General features: G+C 42.3%; 1 protein-coding gene across 1 annotated transcript in view; it reads right to left on the minus strand.

Annotated features, from left to right (window-relative positions):
* cpne5b (copine Vb) overlaps window positions 1-22,749 on the minus strand; it is a 723,670-nt gene that overhangs the window by 549,936 nt on the left and 150,985 nt on the right. The window contains exons 4-6 of the mRNA XM_041195525.1: window positions 18,974-19,077; window positions 5,385-5,424; window positions 3,615-3,691 (exon numbers count right to left, since the gene is read on the minus strand). Coding sequence (XP_041051459.1) covers window positions 3,615-3,691; window positions 5,385-5,424; window positions 18,974-19,077 — 221 coding nt within the window. The remainder of the gene's footprint in view (window positions 1-3,614; window positions 3,692-5,384; window positions 5,425-18,973; window positions 19,078-22,749) is intronic.

A 22,749-nucleotide genomic window follows, 5' to 3' on the forward strand; every position in this document is an offset into this window, starting at 1 on the left:
AATTCACTCTTCTCATCACTCTCAACTCACACACTTATAAACCCATCACACATCCACAGGGATCTCACACCTGAAGGGACAACACCACTAACTCTCACACACACACACACACACACACACACACACACACACACACACACAGACACACACACTCTCACATCTCCATCAAGCTCATATTCTCTGGTGCTCATGTCCTCATGCTGCCCATGGCTCCACTCAACACACAAACATTCCACACAGCACCATGTGTCCTGCTCACATTCTCTCCTTCTGTTTTCATGCAGGAGTAGCTTCTCCTCAGTCGTTCACATCAGCAGGAAGAGGTCCCAGACCAGGGGTGGAGTGACCCAAATTAGGCCCCTCCCTCACTTTGAGGAGTGTGCCATCACACTGACTGGTGAGGCCATGGACTGTGCCTGCGGTAATGTGAGGTTGGCAGCGAACACCCTCGTAAGGATCCTGCACCACATGATTCCTCTCTCAACACAAATGTGAGTGTTCTCTCTCCTGATTTTGATTCTGCTGCCAGGCACTAATTATCTCTACTTTGATTCACAGGGAGCTCTGCCCAGTGACCGACACCCTCAGCCAGCCAGTCCCTCAGCTCCATCCATGTCCTCACCTCCAGCCAAGAGGACAGCTCCTCCATTGAAGAGCTGGAAATAAGCAGCCTGGAAGACCTGTCACAGTGCTTACCCACACCCTCTGCCAGCGTAGAGACACACGCCGCGGTGGCACCTAGATCTCGAGCAGGCTCAGGTTCACAATCTGGTGGTCACCGCACAGACACGTGTCTGCAGCAGCAGGAGGCAAGTTTGTGTGGGCTCCCTGAGACTGCTGGGGATCAGGGATCTGTGAGCTCTGAGTCAGATGACGAGCCTCTAGATTTGGCCTTCAACCTCATCTTGGAGAGTCAGCAGTAGGCATGGGAACATCATGCAACGTTGTTGGAAGCCCTTAACAGAGTGGCCTGCGAGTTAAAGGAGTGCGTCCGCCTGCTCGCTGATGAAGTGGTGTCCACATGTGCCAGTATGGAAGTCTCCATGGGGAGGATGGCGGATGCCATGGAGAACGTGGAGGTATATGCAGACCCAAACACCATCGTGGGAACCACGGGTGAATTCCTGCAGTGGCAATGCGAGGGGGAAACAAGTCACCTAGACTTCGTCCTCTGTCCCTGCTCCTATTTCTTAAGTTCTGACACCGCGGAGGGAGCAGCTGGCCAACGGGTAATCCTGGATGGAGAAGTGTGTGTGTGTGTGTGGCAGACCCTTTCGGAGCCTTGTGCAAGCACTCTCCCAAACACACGGATCCTTTATGTATCACACTCATCTCAATGTCCTGAGCATTTTGAATGCTGCCTGCTGGGGTTCGCTTCCAGTTGTCCATCTGAGCTGACCTGCTCCGCTCACCCACTGATCACACTCCCATGCAGCACTTGGTCTCGCCCACCACAACTGTTGTTTCACTTTTGATTTGGACAGCTTGGTCTGCATTTGGTTTTTTTGTGTGCTCCCCCGTCTTTTCCCCTCCCCCAGTCACCCATTTCTTTTCTCCTATCACAGTTGACCACCCCCAGGCATCACTTTCCACCTTCCCTCCGTGACCTACCAGCCATGACCATTTTCCTTCGGGAATGTCCAGGTGAACATGCACATTCCCTTCCTTCCCGAAAATCCCAGCCCATTCACATTCACCTCCCCGACCTCCTCCTTCCCACCCCCGGGGTCTGTATCTGCCTCCGAGTCCCCACCAATCACCCTTGCTATCCTTTCTATGGCTACCGTCAAACCCACACCCTCCCACCCTACCGCCTCACTCTGCTCTCTCACCATTCTCACCATTCCCTCATACCATGCCCACCCTCAGTTTGCTCCGCAGGAAGCAGTCAAGGATCCATCAGACCACTTCTTTGCACATTCACGTAAACATGCACCCCCAAGGTCCCTTCCTCCCACCTCCTCCCAACCAGAAACCCTCCCCCCGTCTGGACCTCTTCCCTCTTGGAATCCCTTTCCCCGCTTCCTGACGCCTTCCCTTCCCCCCTCCAGACCTCTTCCCCCCCCTAGACTCTGCCACCCTGATTAGTCCCTCCTCTTCCTGACTCCCTCAGACACCCTTACTTCTGCCACCCTTAGTCCTTGCCCCCTCCTGACTCCTTCCTCCAGCCTGACTCCTTCCCCTTTCCCAATTCCTTCCAACACCCTTACTTCTTCCCCTCTCCACACTCCTTCCCCCCTCTGAACTCCTTCCCTTACACCTTCCACCCCCCCTTATACCTACCTCCCCTGTTACCCCCTCCTCCTGCGGTACTCCCTCCCCCACTCCCAAACTCACCCCCAACACCTTCAACCCCAACTCCCAACTTCACTCCCCCAACATCTCAATCCCTCCCTCCCAATCTCAACCCCCCCCAACACTTCTTCCTCTCCCAGTCAATCCTTGACCTTCCTCGCCACTTCCTCGACCATCATCTGTTGTGAGCATCAATGGTGACTTTCCAACTTCCGTGAGCGGATTTGCAGGAGGGCCAGGTCCATGAAAATCCACCCAGCATACCATAGATGTTCTTCCAGGATCCCACTGCTGTCAGGTTCCAGTATCTTCTGCTCCTTGGATGTCCGTGATGCGAGCAAGGCCCTGTCGGTAAGTCCCAACTTCTGCACGTCATAATTGTCAAGACATGTTCTACACCGGGGCCGGAGGTGGGGGGGGGTGTGTGTGTGTGTGTGTGTGTGTGTGTGTGTGTGTGTGTGTGTGTGTGTGTGTGTGTGGTGGTGGTGATGAGTCTGGTAGGCTGGTCTTAGAATGATATGCTAATGTATTACATTGAAGTTCCCGGTGTCCGAGAGGACGATCACAAACTGGCTTCACAATATCGTGAAACTGATTTTTGGCCTTCTCACCTTATTGTCGGCTTATGCCACCAAACAAGCGCGACACCAGAGGACGCGGAAAATCCAGGCCTCTGTTTCCCTCTCCACAGATGTTGCAAGGCCTGCTGAGCTTTTCCAGCACTTTTTGTTTTTATTTCAGATTCCCAGCATCTGCATTTTTTGCTTTTACTTTAAAAGTATTTCTTGGCTGTAAAGCACTTTGGGACATCCAGTGGTAATGAAAGGTGCTACATAAATGCAAAGCTTGCTTTGTTTCATGCTTTTCTACATTGCAGCCAATACCTAGATTGTATATCAGTAGGGTCATGGAATAGCTAATACACCTGTACAAATGTTTCCCCTTCACAAAGCACATTAACTTATGCTTTCTGAGTGAGGTTCTTAACTAAATCCCAATGTATGTCATATTTAACATCCTGTGACCCTGCATTTACTAGCAACTGGAATTGGAATGTTCAAACCCATTTCGTGTAGCATTCTTATAACAAGTAGATGAGAGGGAAAGTGGACCTTGGTGTCACCCAATTCACCTCGATTACTGATTTTTAATCTTCTGTGAAATTTTGATTCAATTCAATGTTTGTTCCTTTTCTACTGCATCAGAACTCTTCCAAACTTGGCACAAGTCCTCGCACCTTTATATCAGTAAAGGTCTTGATTTTACACCAGCATTTTTGAATATTAGGTAGAATTAATCTCAAGGCACATTTAACTTACATTAGTGGTTTCTCTAATCTGCTTCCTGATGAGCCCACAATCTCCCCAAGGGTGCAGAACATCTGTCCCAGAAAGTCCTATGAAGTAACAAATCATATCATGGTTGAGTTATATATTTTACACACTGCAATCATTGCTGACAGGATACAGTATTCTGAGGATGATAATTAAATGACCTTGATAGTTTCCCATCTCCTAATGAATATGTGGTTCCACCCCTATCACTTCAACCAGGACCTTACTCTTATTTCAACCTCCAATTTACAGGAGGCTGTATTAGAGCTGCAATAATGTATTCTAGCAAATGGGTCAATTAAAATGCAATGATACAATAAGAGCCATTAAGGTGCTGATTGGAATCATCTGCTAATTCACAAAATAAAATTATTTTAAAATCACTGGTAAAGTGCGTGTGGTTTGCAATTTTCAAAATTCATGGTCTGCTCTACAGTACAGAATCGGTTTGTTATTTTGTGTAAATGCTTTGTTCTGGATATTACAGAACAGATTAGAGAACAAAGATACTTTTTTTTTTGATAAAGCCACCATGTAGAAAGAAATAACTTGAAAAAATATTTTCTTCATTTTCTTCCTGCCTTCAAATGTGTGCACCTATTTCTTGTTTACATATTAGTAGCAATTTTCCCTCTTGTGTACCTGGGAAATATTAGATATCAGATGCAAGGCAGGGGAAAAAGATGTGGAGACCCATTATGCCCAATCACTGTCCCCTTTGCTTTGTTCAGGATTTCCTGGAAGGGGAAATAACAGCAATACTCAAATTATGTGTATGCAGTCATGTGGGATTGCAGTAGGAGGAGGATATTGAACCCTACAATTCTATTCTACTCCTCATTATTATACTTATATGTTTAAATATTAAAATGCATTTAAACTCCAACCAAAGATCACACTATTGCATTTACTGCATAGAATGAAATACCACAATCAATGATTGTACATCTCCTGAAAGGAATGATTCAAAAAAAACTTTAAGCAAATAAAAGATAATTCAAAGAAATGAGCCACTACTCATTGTTATCTGGGACAAGGCACAGCATCATCTGTTGCACAGAAAGATGGCTTAGGAGAGGAGCAAGCTGTCTGACCATGAATAGTCTTTAATGTAAAAACAGTTAGCTAGGCAGACATACATATCGGCTGAGCTTTCTGCTTCTTCCTAGGGAGATGAATAGGCCATTCAGTCCTCAAACCTCTTCCACCATTCAATTAGAATTTGGCTGGTGTGTATCCCAACTCCATTTACCCATTTCTGATACATAATCCCTTGACATCCTTAAGAAATAAAAATCTGTGTATCTCAGCCATGAAAATTTCAAATGACCCAACATCTGCAGTCTTTTTAGTGTGAGAATTTCACATTTCTTCAACCTTTTGTACGATTTCACTCCTGAATGGTCCAGCTCTGATTATAAGGTTGTGCTGTCTTGTTCTGAACTCGCTGAATGGAGGAAATAGTTTCTCTTTATCATCTGTATTGAATCCTTTTTATTTTTTTTCCTTCAATCTCAATCAGATTATCCCTCAACCTTTCACATTAGAAAAAATACAACCCATATTTACATAAACTATCCTCATAATTTAAGTGTCCTGATGCCAGCCAATCACAATGCACCATGACATGGTCTACACAGCTATTCTCTGGAGTTGTGGCAAAGTGAGGAACAGAAAAAAGCACTTGGCACTTAATATAAAGAGAAATCAAATAATAGAACATCATCCAAAACTGGAAAGTAAAATAGTACTTACATGTTTTGATAGGTCTGGGCTTTTTGAATCAACATCATACCTAGAAAGAAACAGTAACAAAAACTATCACCTTTATTATATTACTAACTTTGGTCGTGAATGAAAATAAATAGAAAAATATCTTTTTTCCCCCATGGAGTTTTAAGAGATTTCTTATAACTTTGCATTACAGAGACCTAGGCCCATACAGAAAATAATTAATAATTGAAAGATTGACACAATGGGATGTCCCAGTCAGAAGACAGGAAGGAATATATATATATATATATCTACGTCAATCTGGCTACTTTTTCAAATTAATATTTTTATTTTAAAAATTAACAAGGCTTTACCCTGACTAGTCATGACTCATGCCAGAGGGATTTCTAACCTTCAGAAACCAGCAGGGACCTTGTTATCCCTTAAAGAGCTACTAAAGGCCTCTGTGACTGCTGACAATCAAATTCCAAAGAAATGCACCAAACCCCTTTACATTTCTAACGCAGAGCCCCGGCCAATGGAGACGGTATGTCTGCAAAGGAGAAAAGGGGCCCTGACTCCTCTGTTAAACACCTCAAGATTCCAGGCCTGTCTAAGATCCAGGAAAAGAAGTGGGAGTTATGTCGCATGACCTCTCCCAAGCAGATAGAACCCATAATATTGTCATATGGAACTTAACCCAGGCAGTCTACCATTTTAACACCTAACAGGTAACAGCAGAAAGAACTCTGTCCAGGTAAAGTGCTGGCCCTCATCTACTGTGAACTACTGGAATATCGCAACTTCTGTATCTGTAGCTTCAAGGCTAATTCTTCTCCCATCGTGAAAGTCCTTGCTTCTAGGAAAGGTGGATCACCCTGCACCAGTCAGCCTGTGACCCTCTGAAGGTATACGCCATTGGACTTTTGATTTTGAACTCTGGACTCACGTGAAATCATAACGCTTATTTTTATAGTGGTCTTGCCTTGTACCCCTTTCTTTCCCTTATCCTTCTTTTATTGTGTGAATGCAAAAAGGGCAGATGTTGCAAAACCCTTTCCCACGTTTTGTATGTGTGTAAAATAAACCACCCCTCTTATTTTACCTTATCTCAAGTTTGCTGTGGGGTTATCAATAGAGGATTGGATAACTCCAAAACTGAAGAGTTGGGGAAAATATGCCACCGCTTATAAAGGGGGAAAATATAAATAACACCTTTCTGTTTACTGACAGGTAGTGAGAGGAAAAATCAGCGCTGTTTAAATTAATCCTCCTCCTGTCCATAACAGGGGAAAACTGATAATTGGGTTGGGGAATTATTAAAGTGTACCTCATGGGCTTTCTTTACCCTATTTTTAGTCACTTTTTTCCATTATTCTTGGGATTTTACTAACAAACCAAATCTCCCAGAACGTCAACAAAACTAGGTTGAAATAATTTCATAGGCACAGATCTTCTGAACAGTAGCAATGATAGTTGGATTGCCGCTGCATTCGAAAATTCCCTGACTCAACACTGCTGTGTATTTTTCCTGGGCTATTCCGATACCGGCTTTCAAGAAATACACAGCGTAGTGTACCTCAGGGAACTCTGTCAGAGCAGTCAGGAGAAGCTAGAGCATGCCCCCTTTTTACAGCACTAGCAGCTGTATGGTAAATTTAAAGGTTAGGGAATGGATAGGTGAGGGAATGGCAAGCAAATGGGTGGGTAAGTGGGTCGACAGGTCGGTGGGTAGTCAGGTTGTCGATTGTTAGTCGGATCAGGGGGTTGGCTCTCAGGTCTGGTTGGGGTGTATAGTCGGCTGATCAGGGGGTGGTTGGGTCAGGTTGGGGATCAGTTGTGTAGTTAACCAGGTGTTAGACCAGGTTTTAACCTGTCGAACATTTCCTGGGTAACCACTATTAACAGAGGGTCCCAAGGAATGGGGAAATTGCCCATCAGAAGTTTAAACTTCCCAGGCAATTCCCATGTAGGTGTGCATATCAGGATTTCCACAGGGTCCCAATACACATCTTCAGTGGTACGTCCAGTATCCAACGATCTGGAGACCAGAGGATCTGGCCCATGGTATTTTAGTCTTAAGCACTTATACTTTAGCAACATTACTACAAACTTATGTGAACTAGTGGAACCAGCATTTAGTTTAAAACGTGGTTTCCCGTTGTTAATATTTCAGCTCCTTGATTAGTGATGATGGATGCTGCTATCAGGTTAATTGTAAAAAGATGTTTGCAATAGCAAAACATCCATCCTACATAGCATATGGCAGGGTACACTACGATTTTCTGTATGTTGTGCCCAAAATGTAATACTGCTACGGGAGGCAGTACAACCCCCAAAAGTAAAATGATTCTCTCTAACAGATGATTCATGTTAACGTTTCTTCGTATTTCTGGGCATTGATTTGCAAAAGAAAATGAAACACAAAAGGCAAATAGCCCCCACAAACAGGTGAAGGGATCACAATGTGCAGTTCACCCACTCCTGTTTGATGTAGTGCAGAGAGCATGGTATCTTCATGCCACCTACTCATTTGTATGATTTTTCATGCAGCGGTGCTCACAGTGCTATTTATTGGCGGCATGCAACAGCATGGAGCCCAAAATCAAACTACTTAAAGCTAGTCCACGCTGCTTAAAGGGAAGGTGCATTGTGTCTGGGGCAAGCGCTGGGAGTCCTGTGTGAGCTGAGTCTCACCTATGGAATATAGAAAAATGGCTGACCATGGGAAAGCATAGGTATCCAGGTTTTCTGATGCTGCATTGGAGCTCTTGGTGGAGGAGATGGAAACAAGTTGCATCATCATCCTGTATCTGCAGGGGACTAGTAGGGCTTTAAACACATACTCAGAAGGCAGTGAAAGCAGGTAGTTGTGAAGGTCAATGCTGGGGATCCAGCCCTGAGGACTTGGATGCAGTGCCACAATTTCGACAACCTCACCTGACTGGCGAAGGTCAATGAATGCATTTTCAAATGCAATATTTTATAAACTGGACTACTCATCAGCCACTGCTCAAATCACCACACCCCTATCACTGTCTGTCAGTCAGAACTCATACCAAACATTCACATGTTTCACCTCACCTTCATACTCTTAGCACTATTTTGCAAGCCTCACAGCCACATCTCATACCCTGCACACATTGCCAACTCAGCCAAATCACTCAAACATATTTCACAAAACTCAATGACACACTTCCCTTTCTCTAATGGTGGATGGTTGTGCACAACTGAAGGCATCAGGAACTAACTGGAGGGGGAGAGGTGCACCTACTCTAACTGCCATGGGGGCGATAGTGCTGGTCAATGCCTAAAGTGCCATTGCCAAGGCTGTGGCCAGTGATAGGGCTGAAACCATTGAAGGTGATAGTACCCTCATATCTAATCCTCCTCATCCCACAATCTCTTCTGATCTACAAGCTGTTAATGGTGTAATGAACCTCTTGCTTTCTTCCCTCTACTCACCAAAATTGTATTCCTCTGGCTTTGTCCTTCAGACATCAAAATAGGTGAATCTGGCTAGATAGTGGAGGAAGACCAGGAAGAGTGTGATTAAGACACACCCTCACTTGATTTCACACTCGAAGCTATCACCTTAGTTGCTGACACTGTGCAACCTTAGAGAATAGGTTAGAGGTCAGATCTGCACGTGGAGAACCCAGGCACAATTGTGCTGCAGCTGCACAGGTGACAGCTCCACCAAATGAGGTTGCACATGAGTTCAGCTGCAGGAGACTCAGATGAGGAGCTCAATAGGGTTGGTTAATGGAGCAGGCTGATGGGTAAACTCTATAAACTGCTTGGTGTATTGGGAAGGCTGCCAGAAAGCTGATGATCAATGTTAAGGAGCAAGCAGGAGTTCAGCACTAATTTGGCACAGGGCTTTAGGCAGAGCTTGCAGCCTATCCTGTCCAGCATGTTATTGCTGGCTAATTCCATCAACATACCCAACCACAATGTAATGTCTGATAGCTGATATCTCAACTTCCCTTGCAGCTCAAGCAGTTTCCACCAAACATTTGAGTGTTGCCGTGGAAGTTCAGACTTAAGTCATGCAAGGTCATCTTATTGACATCCTGGCTTAGGCAGCTGCCAGCTTGGCTACGGATACCAGCGTTCAAATGGGCTTGCAGCATGTCACAGCAGTCCAACAATCTGTCCTCCAACAGATTACTAGGATCATTGGGGCATCAACCTGGAAACTAACTAATGAGTTGATGATCCCATTAAGTAATACTGGTAGGGGATCCATGCTGCTGCTAGATGGATGTCAATCTACGCAAGCTTAAGAGAGGTGGGGGGGCAACTGGACCACTGGGCTGCAGAATGGCAGCACTGGCATAAAATCAGTGTTGCACGCCAATTGGCATAATAGCCTGCTTGCTCTGCTCTCTGGCAGGTATTCAGTACACACGTACACTAATAAACAGGCACTACTGAGCCCAATTTCTTGACCACAGTGTCAGGAGGAGAGAAGAGGCAGGTCTCAGGTTCATGAGTTCAGGTATGGAGTAGGGCACGAGCTCCTCAACATGTGCTGGTGGTTCAAGGTGCCCAATAAATTCCTCTAAGACATCACATTACTAATGGAATTGAAGTTTTGTGCAAATAATCTCTACTTTTTTCCTCTGAGGATATGATTACTCATCAGCTCATAGTTCACAGCTTTTAAAAAGAAAATTTTCGAGCCTTTCCTTGGAGCCTGAATGTAGGTTGAGAGTGTTAAGGTGGGTGTATTTCAGAAAAATATATTGGTGCCAAGTTCTTTTCTGTGGAATGTGATCAAGAAGAAAATTTAAATTGAGGAGAAAGGTTTACTGATGTGATGTAGAGTAACTAAATTAAGAGAAAAAATACACAGACTTAAAGGAGAAGCAACTTAACTAATGAAGAACAGTATTTAAAATTTGCATTTATATATTGACTTTGCCATGCTCAGAAGGTCTGAAAGTGCTTCACAACCAGTGACATACTTTTTGAATTGTTGTCACTGTTGTTTGTCACTGTTTTGTGTTTTTGGCAAATACAGAACTCAATGTGCTAACAGCAAGGTGTCAGAAACAGCGATGAGCTAAGTGTTTGGTTAATCTGTTTTGGTGGCGTTAATTGCGGGAGGACTTCCTGCTGTTTTTTTTTAAAGAGCACCATTGGATCTCACCAGGCAGTGCCTCAGTATAAGTTCTTATCCAAAAACTTATTTCTTAGACAATGCAGCACTTCCTTAGCACTTCAGTGAATTGTCAGCCTAATTATGTGCTTAAGTCCTACAGTGAAATTTTAAATCAACCCTACAGGAAATTTAATTATAAGGATTATTACATAAAAGGGATTTGCTTAGAATAAGAACTTTGTTCAAATTATTGATTTCAAGCTTATTATAAAATTTTCTAACAGTATCCTGGTTAAAAATAATTTTAACATTCCTGCCCCTAGCAGAAACCCTTCTCCCTCTTTACTTCAAGTCCAGATCTTGAGAAGAAGCCTACATCTTATGATGGCTCCATTAATTTTTATTAGAATTGCAAACCCAATCTAGTTTGAGAACTATCTGGGAATACCTGACCTATCTGGACCTGGACATCCTGCTCCTGACTGGGTAACTGCAAAAACCTGTAGTACACAACTTTCACTATTTATATTTTAAAGTATTAGTTCAATATAAGAATAGATGCAAGCAGTGAAGACAAGGCTGTGAGAAAATTCTGGGGTTCTGAAGGTATTCATAATCTGCACAATATTGTTGGCATTATCAGATCCTCTCAGTCTTTTATCAGCTTTAAATTCATTGGCATGTTTCCATTTGCCTCCACATCAATATTTTCCACATAGAGAATGCTTATTAAAAAAAACTCAAATAAATACATTTGCTTCTTTTCCTGAGGTGTTTTCTAAATTGATTCCTTTTATATAAGCACGCAGAAACCATAGTTAATGAAAAAGTGCAATTAAAAACAGCCCATAGCAAATAAATAAATGTAATCTAAATTTTGTATTGATCAATACATGTTGGGGTACGTCTTACTTTGGGAGCCAGTGTGGAGGTTAAAAATGTAGAAATTGATGGCATGTTGGTCCAACTCACCAACATCCACAGTTAACTATTACTCGTTTGGTTGCTTGCAAGCAGCTCCCCTCAAGATAGGCGGGTTGCCAATTTCAATATGTTAATAACAATGTTAACACGTGTTTAATGGTTTGACTTTGAGTGCATGGGTTTCCTAGGTTTCCTGGAACTCGCCAATGAAGGCAACACAAGCTCACAGTGGCAATTAAGGGGACAGAAGAGACAGGCAAATATTCCAATAAGTACTGAAACCTCACAGCTGCTTTCTTGTTTGATTGTATGAAAGGCTTTTTTTCCCTCCGTTCTCAACTCGAGAGGTTACTTTCACTGCTATACAGTTTGGCACATCTGATCTTTGGAGTTGTGATCTATCACATCAATGTGGATGCTGGTTTACTTTGGTCCTCAGATGAAGCAGCTGCGGGAAAAGTGCCAGAGGATTACCAGCAGCAGGAATGCCATCAGCAGAACCAGTAACAACCTGCTCCTCACCAACCTGCCAACTCACAGTGGAGAGGAGATGGAGAGCTGCAGCTTGCAGGGGGTGATACTCGCATTGTAGGGTGTGCAGGCAGAGGATGAGCTTCCCGGGCATATCGGAACACCAGTGTCTCAGAAGGCTCAGGGTCTTGCATCAGTTGGTGGCAATTGGAAGGTGACCTATCGTGCTATCAAGTGGGCTTAGCGGTCACACCTTGGCTATCACCACCACCCTCAACTCCTTTGCTTCTTGCTTCTTACAATGCTCTGCAGAGACATTTGCAGGATGGCACAGATGGAGCTGGTGTGCACCAACAAAAAGGTGCCTATACAGGCGTGCACAAGATTCCCAGGTAGCTGCCATGATGCTTTCGTCTTGTGCTAGTAAACCCTCCATAATCTCCCCAAACCTTGAAGCAGACAAAGTGGCCAGTTGCTTGGAGACAAAGGACACGTACTTAAAACCTGGTTGATGACACTTACAAGAAACACAAAACGATGAAATTCGTATGACAACCAGATGTGTCATCAACCAAGTAATCGGCATGAAGATGTAATTCAAATGCCTCAACAGATCCAGAGGTGCCCTTCAATATGCACAAGCCAGAGTCTCCAGGTTGCAGCTTGCTGTGCATAGTGCAACAGCGCACAGCAGCAAGGTTTGGATATTCAGGAGGAACTAGTTGCAAAGCACAGGGCCTCTTCAGAGAAGGGGGAATGTGATGCACAGTCAATGTACCAATACACACTGCTGTCTGGGATGCCCTCATTATTGTGAGATTCATTTAGTTTCCCAACTGGCAGCCACATACTAAAACTGACCTGCCCCAAACCCATGTCCCCAACACAAAGAAATCCCACAAACATCCGAGCATCACTTTCACAGCCCCTGTTGTTTGGTATTAATTCATGTCTTACCATTCACAAGTCAAAATGCCACCTGTCAGGCAGAAGCCAAAAATGGACAAAACGGGAAACTGGTGAAAGCACATAATATTTATGTGGCTCAAAAAGACCCAGAAACTTAACAATCCAACAACGTGCCAGGTGCATCACCCTGTGTAACAACAAATCTTTACTCTTTCACTTCGGAGCATATCTTCATGTTGAAACCCTTATGGCTTCAGCAGAGGCAGACAGCTCAGATCAACTGCTTTGACTATTCAGATGCTTTTAGCTGACATCCTCTAGGCTTTGGAGTCCATGAAGGCTTCTCCAACAAATGTTCCAATGGCAGCTGTGCATGGGCAGACTTGGCAATCGACAGCATACGGGGTAATAGGTAGTGACGGAGTGAGGGGATGAGGTGGAAAGGAAGCAGAAATGGGTGAGAAGGGGACACATTTTCAACCACTTTGCCAGTTCCAAATTCCTGTTCACCATCATCCACCTCCTGGCCTGTCCTCAATTCTGTGCTAACAATAAGCTGGAAAACACTTTGATGTAGGTCAGTGGGGCAATGAATGATCAATGTTAGGGCTTCACCAATCCTATTTGAAGTGGTATTCGTAGCATGACAGCCATTGTTGAGGCCTGAATGCGCTTGGTCAATTGTGTTTGATGGCCATGGACAAAAACATCATTCCAAATGCTTCTGACATTGTGTCAGTGATGCTTGAGATTCCTGCACTCTCCCTGCAAGTGTTCACAGTCTGGCTGGAAAGTCTGCCAGCACATGGCACATTCTTTGCTGCTGCTCCAGAAGTATCCACTTGATCAACAGCACCTCGAAGTAAAGTATCTTCATCCAGATGAGCAGAGCTTGAAGGATCCTACAGCCTCCGATGCAGAATCTCCACTGCTGTCTCTGCTGCCACCATTTATTCTTACTCACATTGTGATGTGCGAGTCACCAGATGAAACTCGACCATTTTCTTTTTGGGTCCCATCGAAGTGTAAGTATCGAAGCTGGTGCATAGTCTGCATGAGCTCTGTGAGGGTGCACCCTCATGAGGGAGTTACCTCTTCTGAGGAGTCATCATCATCCTCCTGCATCACTTGATTGTCCTTTGAAAGCTTAAAGACCTGAATTTAGAATTGTCAAGATAAGGATTTTAAGTGATTATTATGTACATGATCATAGTTTACTCACCGCTGATATCAAATCAACCTGAGTGAGTGTTGTATGCCATGTGGCTGTATGATATTTAGCTGTCACCAGGAAGCATAGAGGCCCCCATCTCCAACAGCAAAGCAGACCAAGACTCCACTGATGCCCTGCACCACCTCCTCTCCAGCTGTCAGTTACGATATTACTGAAGGACCAATTCAGTTCACAGCCTGTCACTGGTGGTTTTTCTTTCCCCTCTCACGAGGAGGAAAAAGAGACATATGTGCGAGATGAATGAATGAGTAGAGAGCATTTGTTGAGGGTGGTAATGAAGGAGTGGAATGACATTGCATTAAGATACGGGGAGTGTCAATGATGGATAAACAGATGGGGATGTGAGGAAGTGCACAGACAGAAAGGGATGGGGCACCTGAAAAGTAAGTTGGAGTGAGTAGTGGTGTGCTTAAGTGGGCTTGAGAAGAGAGAGTGAGGAGTTGGAGTGATACACACATCAGGGTGTTGTTGAATGTGCCACTGTACTCACCTTTCCTGGCCATGCCATTAAACTGTGTTTGGCCATGAATTGAGCAGTGTGGCACCACATTCCTGCTGCTGACCTTCTCCAGTATCTCCAGCTACACCCTCGCACTGGCAGGTTTTTTCCTCCCATCCATCAGGAACAATATCTCTCTCTATGGCCCTTACAGCCCTCAGTAACACATCCAGGAAGGCATCATTAAAGTAAGTTCATTCTGACTCCCATCAATTGTCAGCTTTGCAAAGTGTCTTTAAATACTGGAATTGAAATCAACTCACACAGGTCATCATCACACCTGCTCCACATAATGGGTTGGGAAACCTGGAATTCCAACGCAAATGCAGTGGCTGGATTAAAAGACCATTGGCAAATGTGCTGCACTCACCTCCAGATTTCCCTGTGTTACTGGAACCCTGCACCCAGTTTCAGATGGACAAGCTGCTTTCGCATTTACAGGCTTACTTCAATACAGCATAGGGCAGGCCTTGGGTGTCAATGGGCGGGGGTGGGTGAGGACCCCATCAATTCCAATTCCTACATGCCCATTTGTCAGGTGTGAAATGAAAGGCAGCAAGTTAAAGTTGTCTCCCTATAAGACAATTTGTGCCATTCCAATTCTAATATTGTGTGAAGTGATCAGATGATGGATGACGCAAATGATTAGAAAATGAGAAATTATAAATGAGCTCTGAAGTCTGAAAAAATGCTGGAATATTTGGAGATGACAATACTTAATGCCATATGATAAAAATCATTTAAAAAAAATTATTCTCTGGATGTGAACATGGTTGGAAAAGGTGCCATGTATTTCCTTGCATGCCATGTGTGTCATTTTGTGTGTAGCTTTACCAGGTTGGCACTTAATTTTGGTCTGCAAATAGATACAGTGGTTTCAAAAATATGAGACACTATTTTGGGAAGAGGGGCAGCAGACAATGAAATGACAGAATTGTAGATGTCAAAGCAGCGTAACTATGAATGCAGCCACCGTTTCTTTTTGAACTACTGGTGAAATTTTGATGGGGGAGTGGGAACCTGGTGCTTCTTACATTGACACTACACCCATTTCCCCCATCTCTCATCTTCACTATGCTCACAATAGGTGAGATGGAACTAATAAAATTACATCATTGGTGGAGATGGTGCCATAGTAGTCATGTCACTAGACTAGTAATCCAGAGGGCCAGGTGTCTCTGGGGACATGGGTTTAAATCCCACCATGGCAACTGGTAGAATCTGAATTCAATTAATAAATCTGGTATATAACATTAGCCTCAGTAATGGTGACCATCAATTATCATCCATTTTTGTAAAGACCAATCTGATTCACTACTGCCCTTCAGGGAAGGAAATCTAAAGCCAAGGACCTAAACTAGTAAGCCATTCAGTTCAAAGGCAATTAGGGATGGGCAACAAATGCTGGCCTTGCCAGTAATGCTCACATCCTGTGAAAGAATAAGGAAAAAGTAAACTTATCAGAAATCCCATCAGTTTTGCTTCCATTTGTCCTAACAGTAAGTATGCCTGCATGATATTGGTATGTGTTGCTTGCCAGGAAGATATTCTGTCTGAAATTATGGGCTACAGAATAGCAATTCTATTAGAAAAGCTGCAAATGATACTGTATAAATTAAAAGACATAAAATCTGGCACCTTTAGACAAAACATTCAGCTTTCCTCCCACCTCTTTTCCCAATTAAATAGCATGGAGCCACTCAACCTGAGCGAGCACTGTAAATGACACAATAGCCTGTTGTCTTCCTGCTTATCACTGTCCCCTGCACCCCACCCCCCATCCCCCGCCACCTTTAGAATCTGGGATAAAACCGGCAACAGGGCACAATAGCAGCCAGAAATCCTGTCCCGCCATATTTCCCACAATGCAACGGCCTGTCCTCTCAGGAATTTTGAGGTTAAAAGGTTCTGTGTTACTTAAAAGAAATATATTATTAATGCCGTCATTCTACTCTATATATGGGATTACCCAGCTCAGAAAATCTGGCCTCTATATGCACTTTCTCAACCTATTTGTGGTAGACAATATATTGTACTAAGTGAATTGATTTACTATCAAAGGTCCTTTCACGCTTGATGTATTTTCACACATTAAAGATTGACCCTTTCACTCCTCTTACAGCCTAGTGCCCAGGATAGTGCTAAGCTTTACAAGACCAGGGAACTTGATTTGAGAACATACAAGTCACCCTGGTTCTTGATACTGAATATTATTTCATCGATTGTTGAAGTTGGCTGCCTTACTCAATGACCTCACTGACAATAATTTTGTTACACTGACAGTCTTGTCCATGGCTGAAGAAAAAATAGTTGGATAGCAGAAAGGTGGGGAAGGAAGATGTGGTACCTATTGATCTAGTGCATTAAGCTGCAAAATAGTAGAATTCAAATGAATGCAATACTTCACCAATTCAAAATATTTCCTCCATTTGACAACGTTAACAAAAAACAGCCAGCTTGCCCATGAAGCGAGGATAGCTCCAATTTTTGTATCATCAGCAAATTTGACTACAATACAGTAATTCCCTTCATCCAAGTCATTATAGATTGTAAACAGTTGAGGACCCAACACTGACTCCTATGACAATCCACTAATTACAGTTTGCTAAATTTAAAATGATCCATTTATCTAGACTCTTCGTTTCCTGTTAGTTAACCAATCCTTTATCCATGCTAAAATATGACCCCCAACACCATGAGCTTTTGCCGTGTGCAGCAACATTTTATGTGGCACCTTACTGAATGCCTTTTGAAAGTCCAAATACACTACATCTACTGGTTCCTCTTTATCCACTCTGCTTGTTACATCCTCAAAGAACTTTCATAAATTTGTCAAACTCAATCTACCATTCACAAAACTAAGTTGACTCTGCCTGGTTATATTATGATTTGCCAAACGTCCTGCTACCATCTCCTTAATATTGGATTCAAGCATTTTCCCTATGATGGACGTTAGGCTAAACTGGCCATTAGTTTCCTACTTTTGTCTCCCTTATTTCTCAAATAGATGTGTTACAGTTGTGGTTTTCCAACTGAGACCGTTCCAGGATCCAGAGAATTTTGGAAGATTACAACCAATGCATGCACTATCTCTGCTGCCACTTTTTTTAAGACCCAAAGGATGTAGGCCATTAGATCCTGGAGACTTGCTAGCTTTTAGTCCCATTAGTTTTCCTAGTACTTTTTCTTTCGTGACTGTTTTAAGTTCTTCCTCCCTTTTGCCTCTTGATTTTCTACTTCTTGGGATGCTTTTGGTTTCTTTACTGTGAAGATAGATACAAAATACCTGTTCAAAGTATCTGCCATTTCTTTGCTTCCTATCATTAATTCCCCAGTCTCATCCTCTAAGGGATCAATGCTTACTTTAGCTATTCTTTTTCTATATTTGTAAGAGCTTTTACTGTCTGTGTCATTATACTTCTTACTAGTTTTCTCTCATACTCTAATTTCTCCTCATTTTTTTATTAAGCTTTCGCTGGTTTCTAAAAAAAAATCCAATCTTCTGACCTGCCACTAATCTTTGCAGCATTCTATGTCTTTTCTTTCAATTTCATATCATCCTCAACTTCCTTATTTAGCAATCACTGATGCATCCTTCTCATACTGGTCTTTCTCTCTCAATGGAATACATCTGTGTGGAGGGTTATGAACTATCTCATTACATGTCCGGCAGTTCATTTCTACTGTCTTACCCTTAAATCTATTTTCCCAGTCCACTTTAGCTAACTCTGGCTTCATGTCTTTGTAATTGCAACTATTTAAGTTTAAAACACCGGTTTTAGACCCACACCCATATTTCTCACCCTCAAACTGTATGTGGAAGCTCTCATGTTATGATCACTCTTGCACACATGAAGCCCTGTCTTCTCCACCCTTACAATGACATAAGTAGGCAATAAAAATATGGTCCCTAATTTCATTACTTCTCTCTTTTTCCTTGACTCTCTGTCTCATTATGTATTTTTGGTCCTTTTTATCTCCTACTTTCTGCTTAGGCCTTCATAGCCTGCCTATCTCCAGCTCTCAGCATTATTTATTTTCAATCTGTGGCTGGTGAAAAGAAGCCATACCGAATATTCTTTGAAACTTGCTCAATGCGCTTGATTTTAATGATATCAAATAGAATTCAATTTAAATCCATTCTACCTTGATGAAAAACATGAAAGCTGCAGTTAAATGCTGATGGTTTCCTTTGAATGCAACACAATTAGTAGCTTATGCATGGAAAATGATCCAGTGTTTGAAAATAACTCAAATTTAAATTGTGCTTTATTACAGAAATGCCAACTATATTTTTGGAGAAATGAATTGAATTTAGTGAATTCAATTTACTGGACCTAAAACATAGGGTTGTACGTGTAGGTTGAAACAGAAATATTTGAACAATGATTCCTGCTTTCGTTTCCCATTCCTTACTTCACCTGTACCCCCTCTTAAGAGCTCGAGAAAAATATCTGTGCAATGGCGGTGAAGGACAAACTTACAAATCAAATCGGAGATTTTGCCGCTCTTCAAAGAAGTAATCTAGAATGAACTTCCGTACAAAGTCTGGGTTTAAGGTGTTGTCGATTACTTCTGTTCTTCCAAACTGCAAATAAAGTTGAGAGCATTAGCTTCCCTGACCGCGTGAGACAGACTGTAAAAGTATTACAGAGAAATTAATAAGTGAACTGGATTGCTTAATGGGTTTAATGCTGACTTTCAACTCTGAGGCCTGTGTTCAAATTCAGATCAGACTGTTTGCTGACTGTAACAATCCTACATAAAATTGAGTTTTGACGGTTTCAGTCTAGTTCTTAACAGCATAGGCTTACAGCCCAAAATTCCCTTAAATACAGACCACCTAGCAATCTCACACAGGGAAACAACAAGATTGTTGCTGTTGGGAATTGACAAAATGTCACGTTGGTGTAGTGGCACATAGTTCTATGAGGTGGCGGCTGAAGCACATTATTAGGACAGAGTAAAGGGGGCTTTACTTTGTATCTTGCAGTGCGATTCTTGAACTGTGTGTGCTTAATGTCAATAACGGGTGCCTGACATGTAAAGAGTTCCATTCTTAATATTCCACACCTTAACGCATAGAAAATAATTAAAAGAAGTAAACTCACTTAAATATTAAAATGTAAATGAGCTGTTCATTGAAAGATGTTAAATGATTGCTGTATTAATGGTTTACAACTTTAATGCATTTTTCGTAACCCTCAATAAATATTAAGGTAATGTGCAATTGAAAGTTTCGGATGATTTCATGATCAATGAAAACAATGGAACTGAATCTTCTTTTAGGGATTCCAGCAAAAGGCTAATTTACATTAGGCTAATTCAAATATCTCCTATTTGACCTCTGTGCCTTTCTATTCCAGGTTCTGTTGAGCATACTGCAGCTCCACCACTCAAAAGGAATTTTCTTTTAAATGTATTTAAGGCAAGTGGGTGTCACTGGATAGGGCAGCATTTATTGCCCATCCCTAACTGCCCTTGCTCAGAGGATATTTTAAGACTCAGCCACATTGCTGTGGGTCTGGAGTCACATGTAGGCCAGACCAGGTAAGGACAGTGGATTTCCTTCTCTAAAGGACATTAGTGAACCAGATGGGTTTTTACAACAATCAACAATGGTTTTATGGTCATCATTTGGCTTTTAATTCCAGATTTTTATTTTATTCAAATTCCACCATCTGGTGTGGCAGGATTTGAACCAGGGACCCCAGTGAATTACTCTGGGTCTCTTACTAGTCCAGCAACAATACCATTACACCATCACCTTCCTTGACAAACTACTTTAAGCATTGTTTTCATTAATCATGAAATCATCCGAAACTTTCAATTGCACATTACCTTAATATTTATTGAGGGTTAAAAACATAATGTAATTTGTGCCTTTACCCTATGCCTTCAAATGTACAGATCTGTACTGTTGTTGCGTTCCTCCTAGTTTTCATAACATTGTGCGGGAAGCAAATAATCGGAGACAAAACACCTTATGGGAAGTTATAAAAATTCCTTCTAAATCCCAGGTGCAACCTTACAACAACAACAACAAAAATGCCAGATTCGCATTAGTTCACACCAACAAGTTGCATTCTGGGCAAGTCAGTTTTGCACAGGGAGCCCCAAATGGGCCTTATTTATAAATGCAAAACTTCCAGCTCACAATGAGTACATGCTTACTGCCAGCCCTAATCAGAACTTTTGCCACCAGTTTAGTGCCCAAGGAACAGGCAGGGCATCATTGAATTTCTAGGTTCCTAACTTTCAGTAAAAGACAATTTTTGCTAATTCAGTTGAATTATTTTTGGTGGTACTCTACAAAATGAACATATTTCATAGAGAAAAAAATTGACTACAAAATAAATTGTATTCTATATGATAATCCTTCTATCATTAAGTTGAATGGCAGTGGAAATTAATTAAAACTGTGTTGTCAGAGAGGGCCTTAACATTAAATAAAGGATCTATGAAATGTTTGTTAAGTCAGGGTGTGATATCAGGGTGCGTAGTATACATCCCTTATAAAATACCTTCTTTGTTTTTATTTTCTGGGTGGTAGGTTAATAGCGGATTAAAAGCACTTTAATTTAGGGTTATGCCTTTGCCCAAGCTTCAACAAATCTTCCAGTTAATGATGTACTGCATCAGATGTTTTTAATTCAGTAAACTCTTGGTGACCTGGCTTCCGTAGCAGTGCAATGAAGGACCACAATCAGATGCTTGAGAATTCTCAGTATCAGCCCTGAATATCATTTCAAATGATTACCCAACTACAATGCAGCTGAAATGGCAATCATGCCTGAATGCTGGAAATCAGGCTTATTCCATAGATTTCCAATTGCTGGCAGCAAATATTCAGGAGTCCCATTGAAAATTGCTGTGGAAAATTAAAAAAAAACCAAAGGGGCAGCCATTCTCACAGGGCTAAGGAAGCGGAGAGAGCAATACTTTAAAACTTAAAAAGTGAAATTATGCAAAAATGGAAGAAGGGAAAGGTAGTAAATGGAGAGAAAGGGTCAATGTAACTTTCATTTTTAAAATGTGCCATGGCCTTTTAGCATTTTAAAAGTTTAAACACTTTTGGGAAATTAGGCTTAGAGCTCAGCACAACTTCTATTAACTTTTGTGTACACTGTATTATGAGCTGGTTATAATAAGATGGTTATTTATTTTGCATCAAATAAAATATTTAAGGCTTTACATAGATTTTTTTTCCATCTAATGTTAAAAGTTTAAATCCTGAACAAACTCCTGTCACCTGCAGATGTTCTTTAACAGAACTAAAATAGAAGAAATGTGATGTGGAAATAAAATTAATTAAAACAATGTAATTGTTCATGAATTTTATTTACTCCTTTACCCAGAGCCATGTTGTGTTGGCTGGCTTCACCAAGTTAAGAAAAGACATAGAATGAAGTGCATTTCATATTCCTATATATTCTTAGGATATAGCTAGTGTCACGATGACTGTGTGCAATGTGGAATATTAATCGTTAGTTTAAATGGCTGGTGTGTTGCCTTGGATCGTTTATATAAAAAAAGAAAAGAAACAGCTAAGGCTGGGCTGAATTTTCTTTGTGCCCCTGGCGGGCATATTTCTCGCAGGGAAGGGCATGTCAAGTGGGATGGGCACCCATCCCACCCACCTTCCCGAGCTCAGGCCCATAACCAAAATCGTCAGCCTGCCTGCCATATTTAAATGGATAATTTAGGGTCAGTCAGGCTTGTTATCAAGCCTATTAACCCTGATAATATGCTGCCCATGCCATAATACATTTGCTGTGGTTAGCAAGGCGAGAGATGGAAGCCTGATTTTTTACAAGAAATGTTTAAAGGGGGGGGCAGTGGGGGACGTCGCTCTTCGGGGGCTGCCTTCTTCAGATCGCAGGGCAGCACCCCTTAGACTGAACCCCCTTCCTTCCTACCTGCCACCTCCCTTAAACCAAAACCCTGCCACCAATGAGGGACAGACGTCCTACTCCCAGCCTCATTAGTCCGCCCTGCGTTATCTTATGGCTGCAGGGCGGGTTGGCGTAGAACTTGTCAGCTCCATATTATTCCATCCACTGTGTTTTAGAATGGCTGCGGAAGTCACCTGACCTGCAATTGGCCATGTTTCTAGCAGCCCCCTGAAGCAGATTACTTCACATCTGTCAATTTTTGAACTCTCTGAAAAACTAAGGGCAATAGGCCGCCAGACTAAGATAAAAGCAAAATGCTGCAGATGCTGGGAATCTGAAACAAAATCGGAAAATGCTGGAAAATT

This window comes from Carcharodon carcharias, chromosome 9 (assembly GCF_017639515.1).
Source record: "Carcharodon carcharias isolate sCarCar2 chromosome 9, sCarCar2.pri, whole genome shotgun sequence".
NCBI classification, from domain to species: domain Eukaryota; kingdom Metazoa; phylum Chordata; class Chondrichthyes; order Lamniformes; family Lamnidae; genus Carcharodon; species Carcharodon carcharias.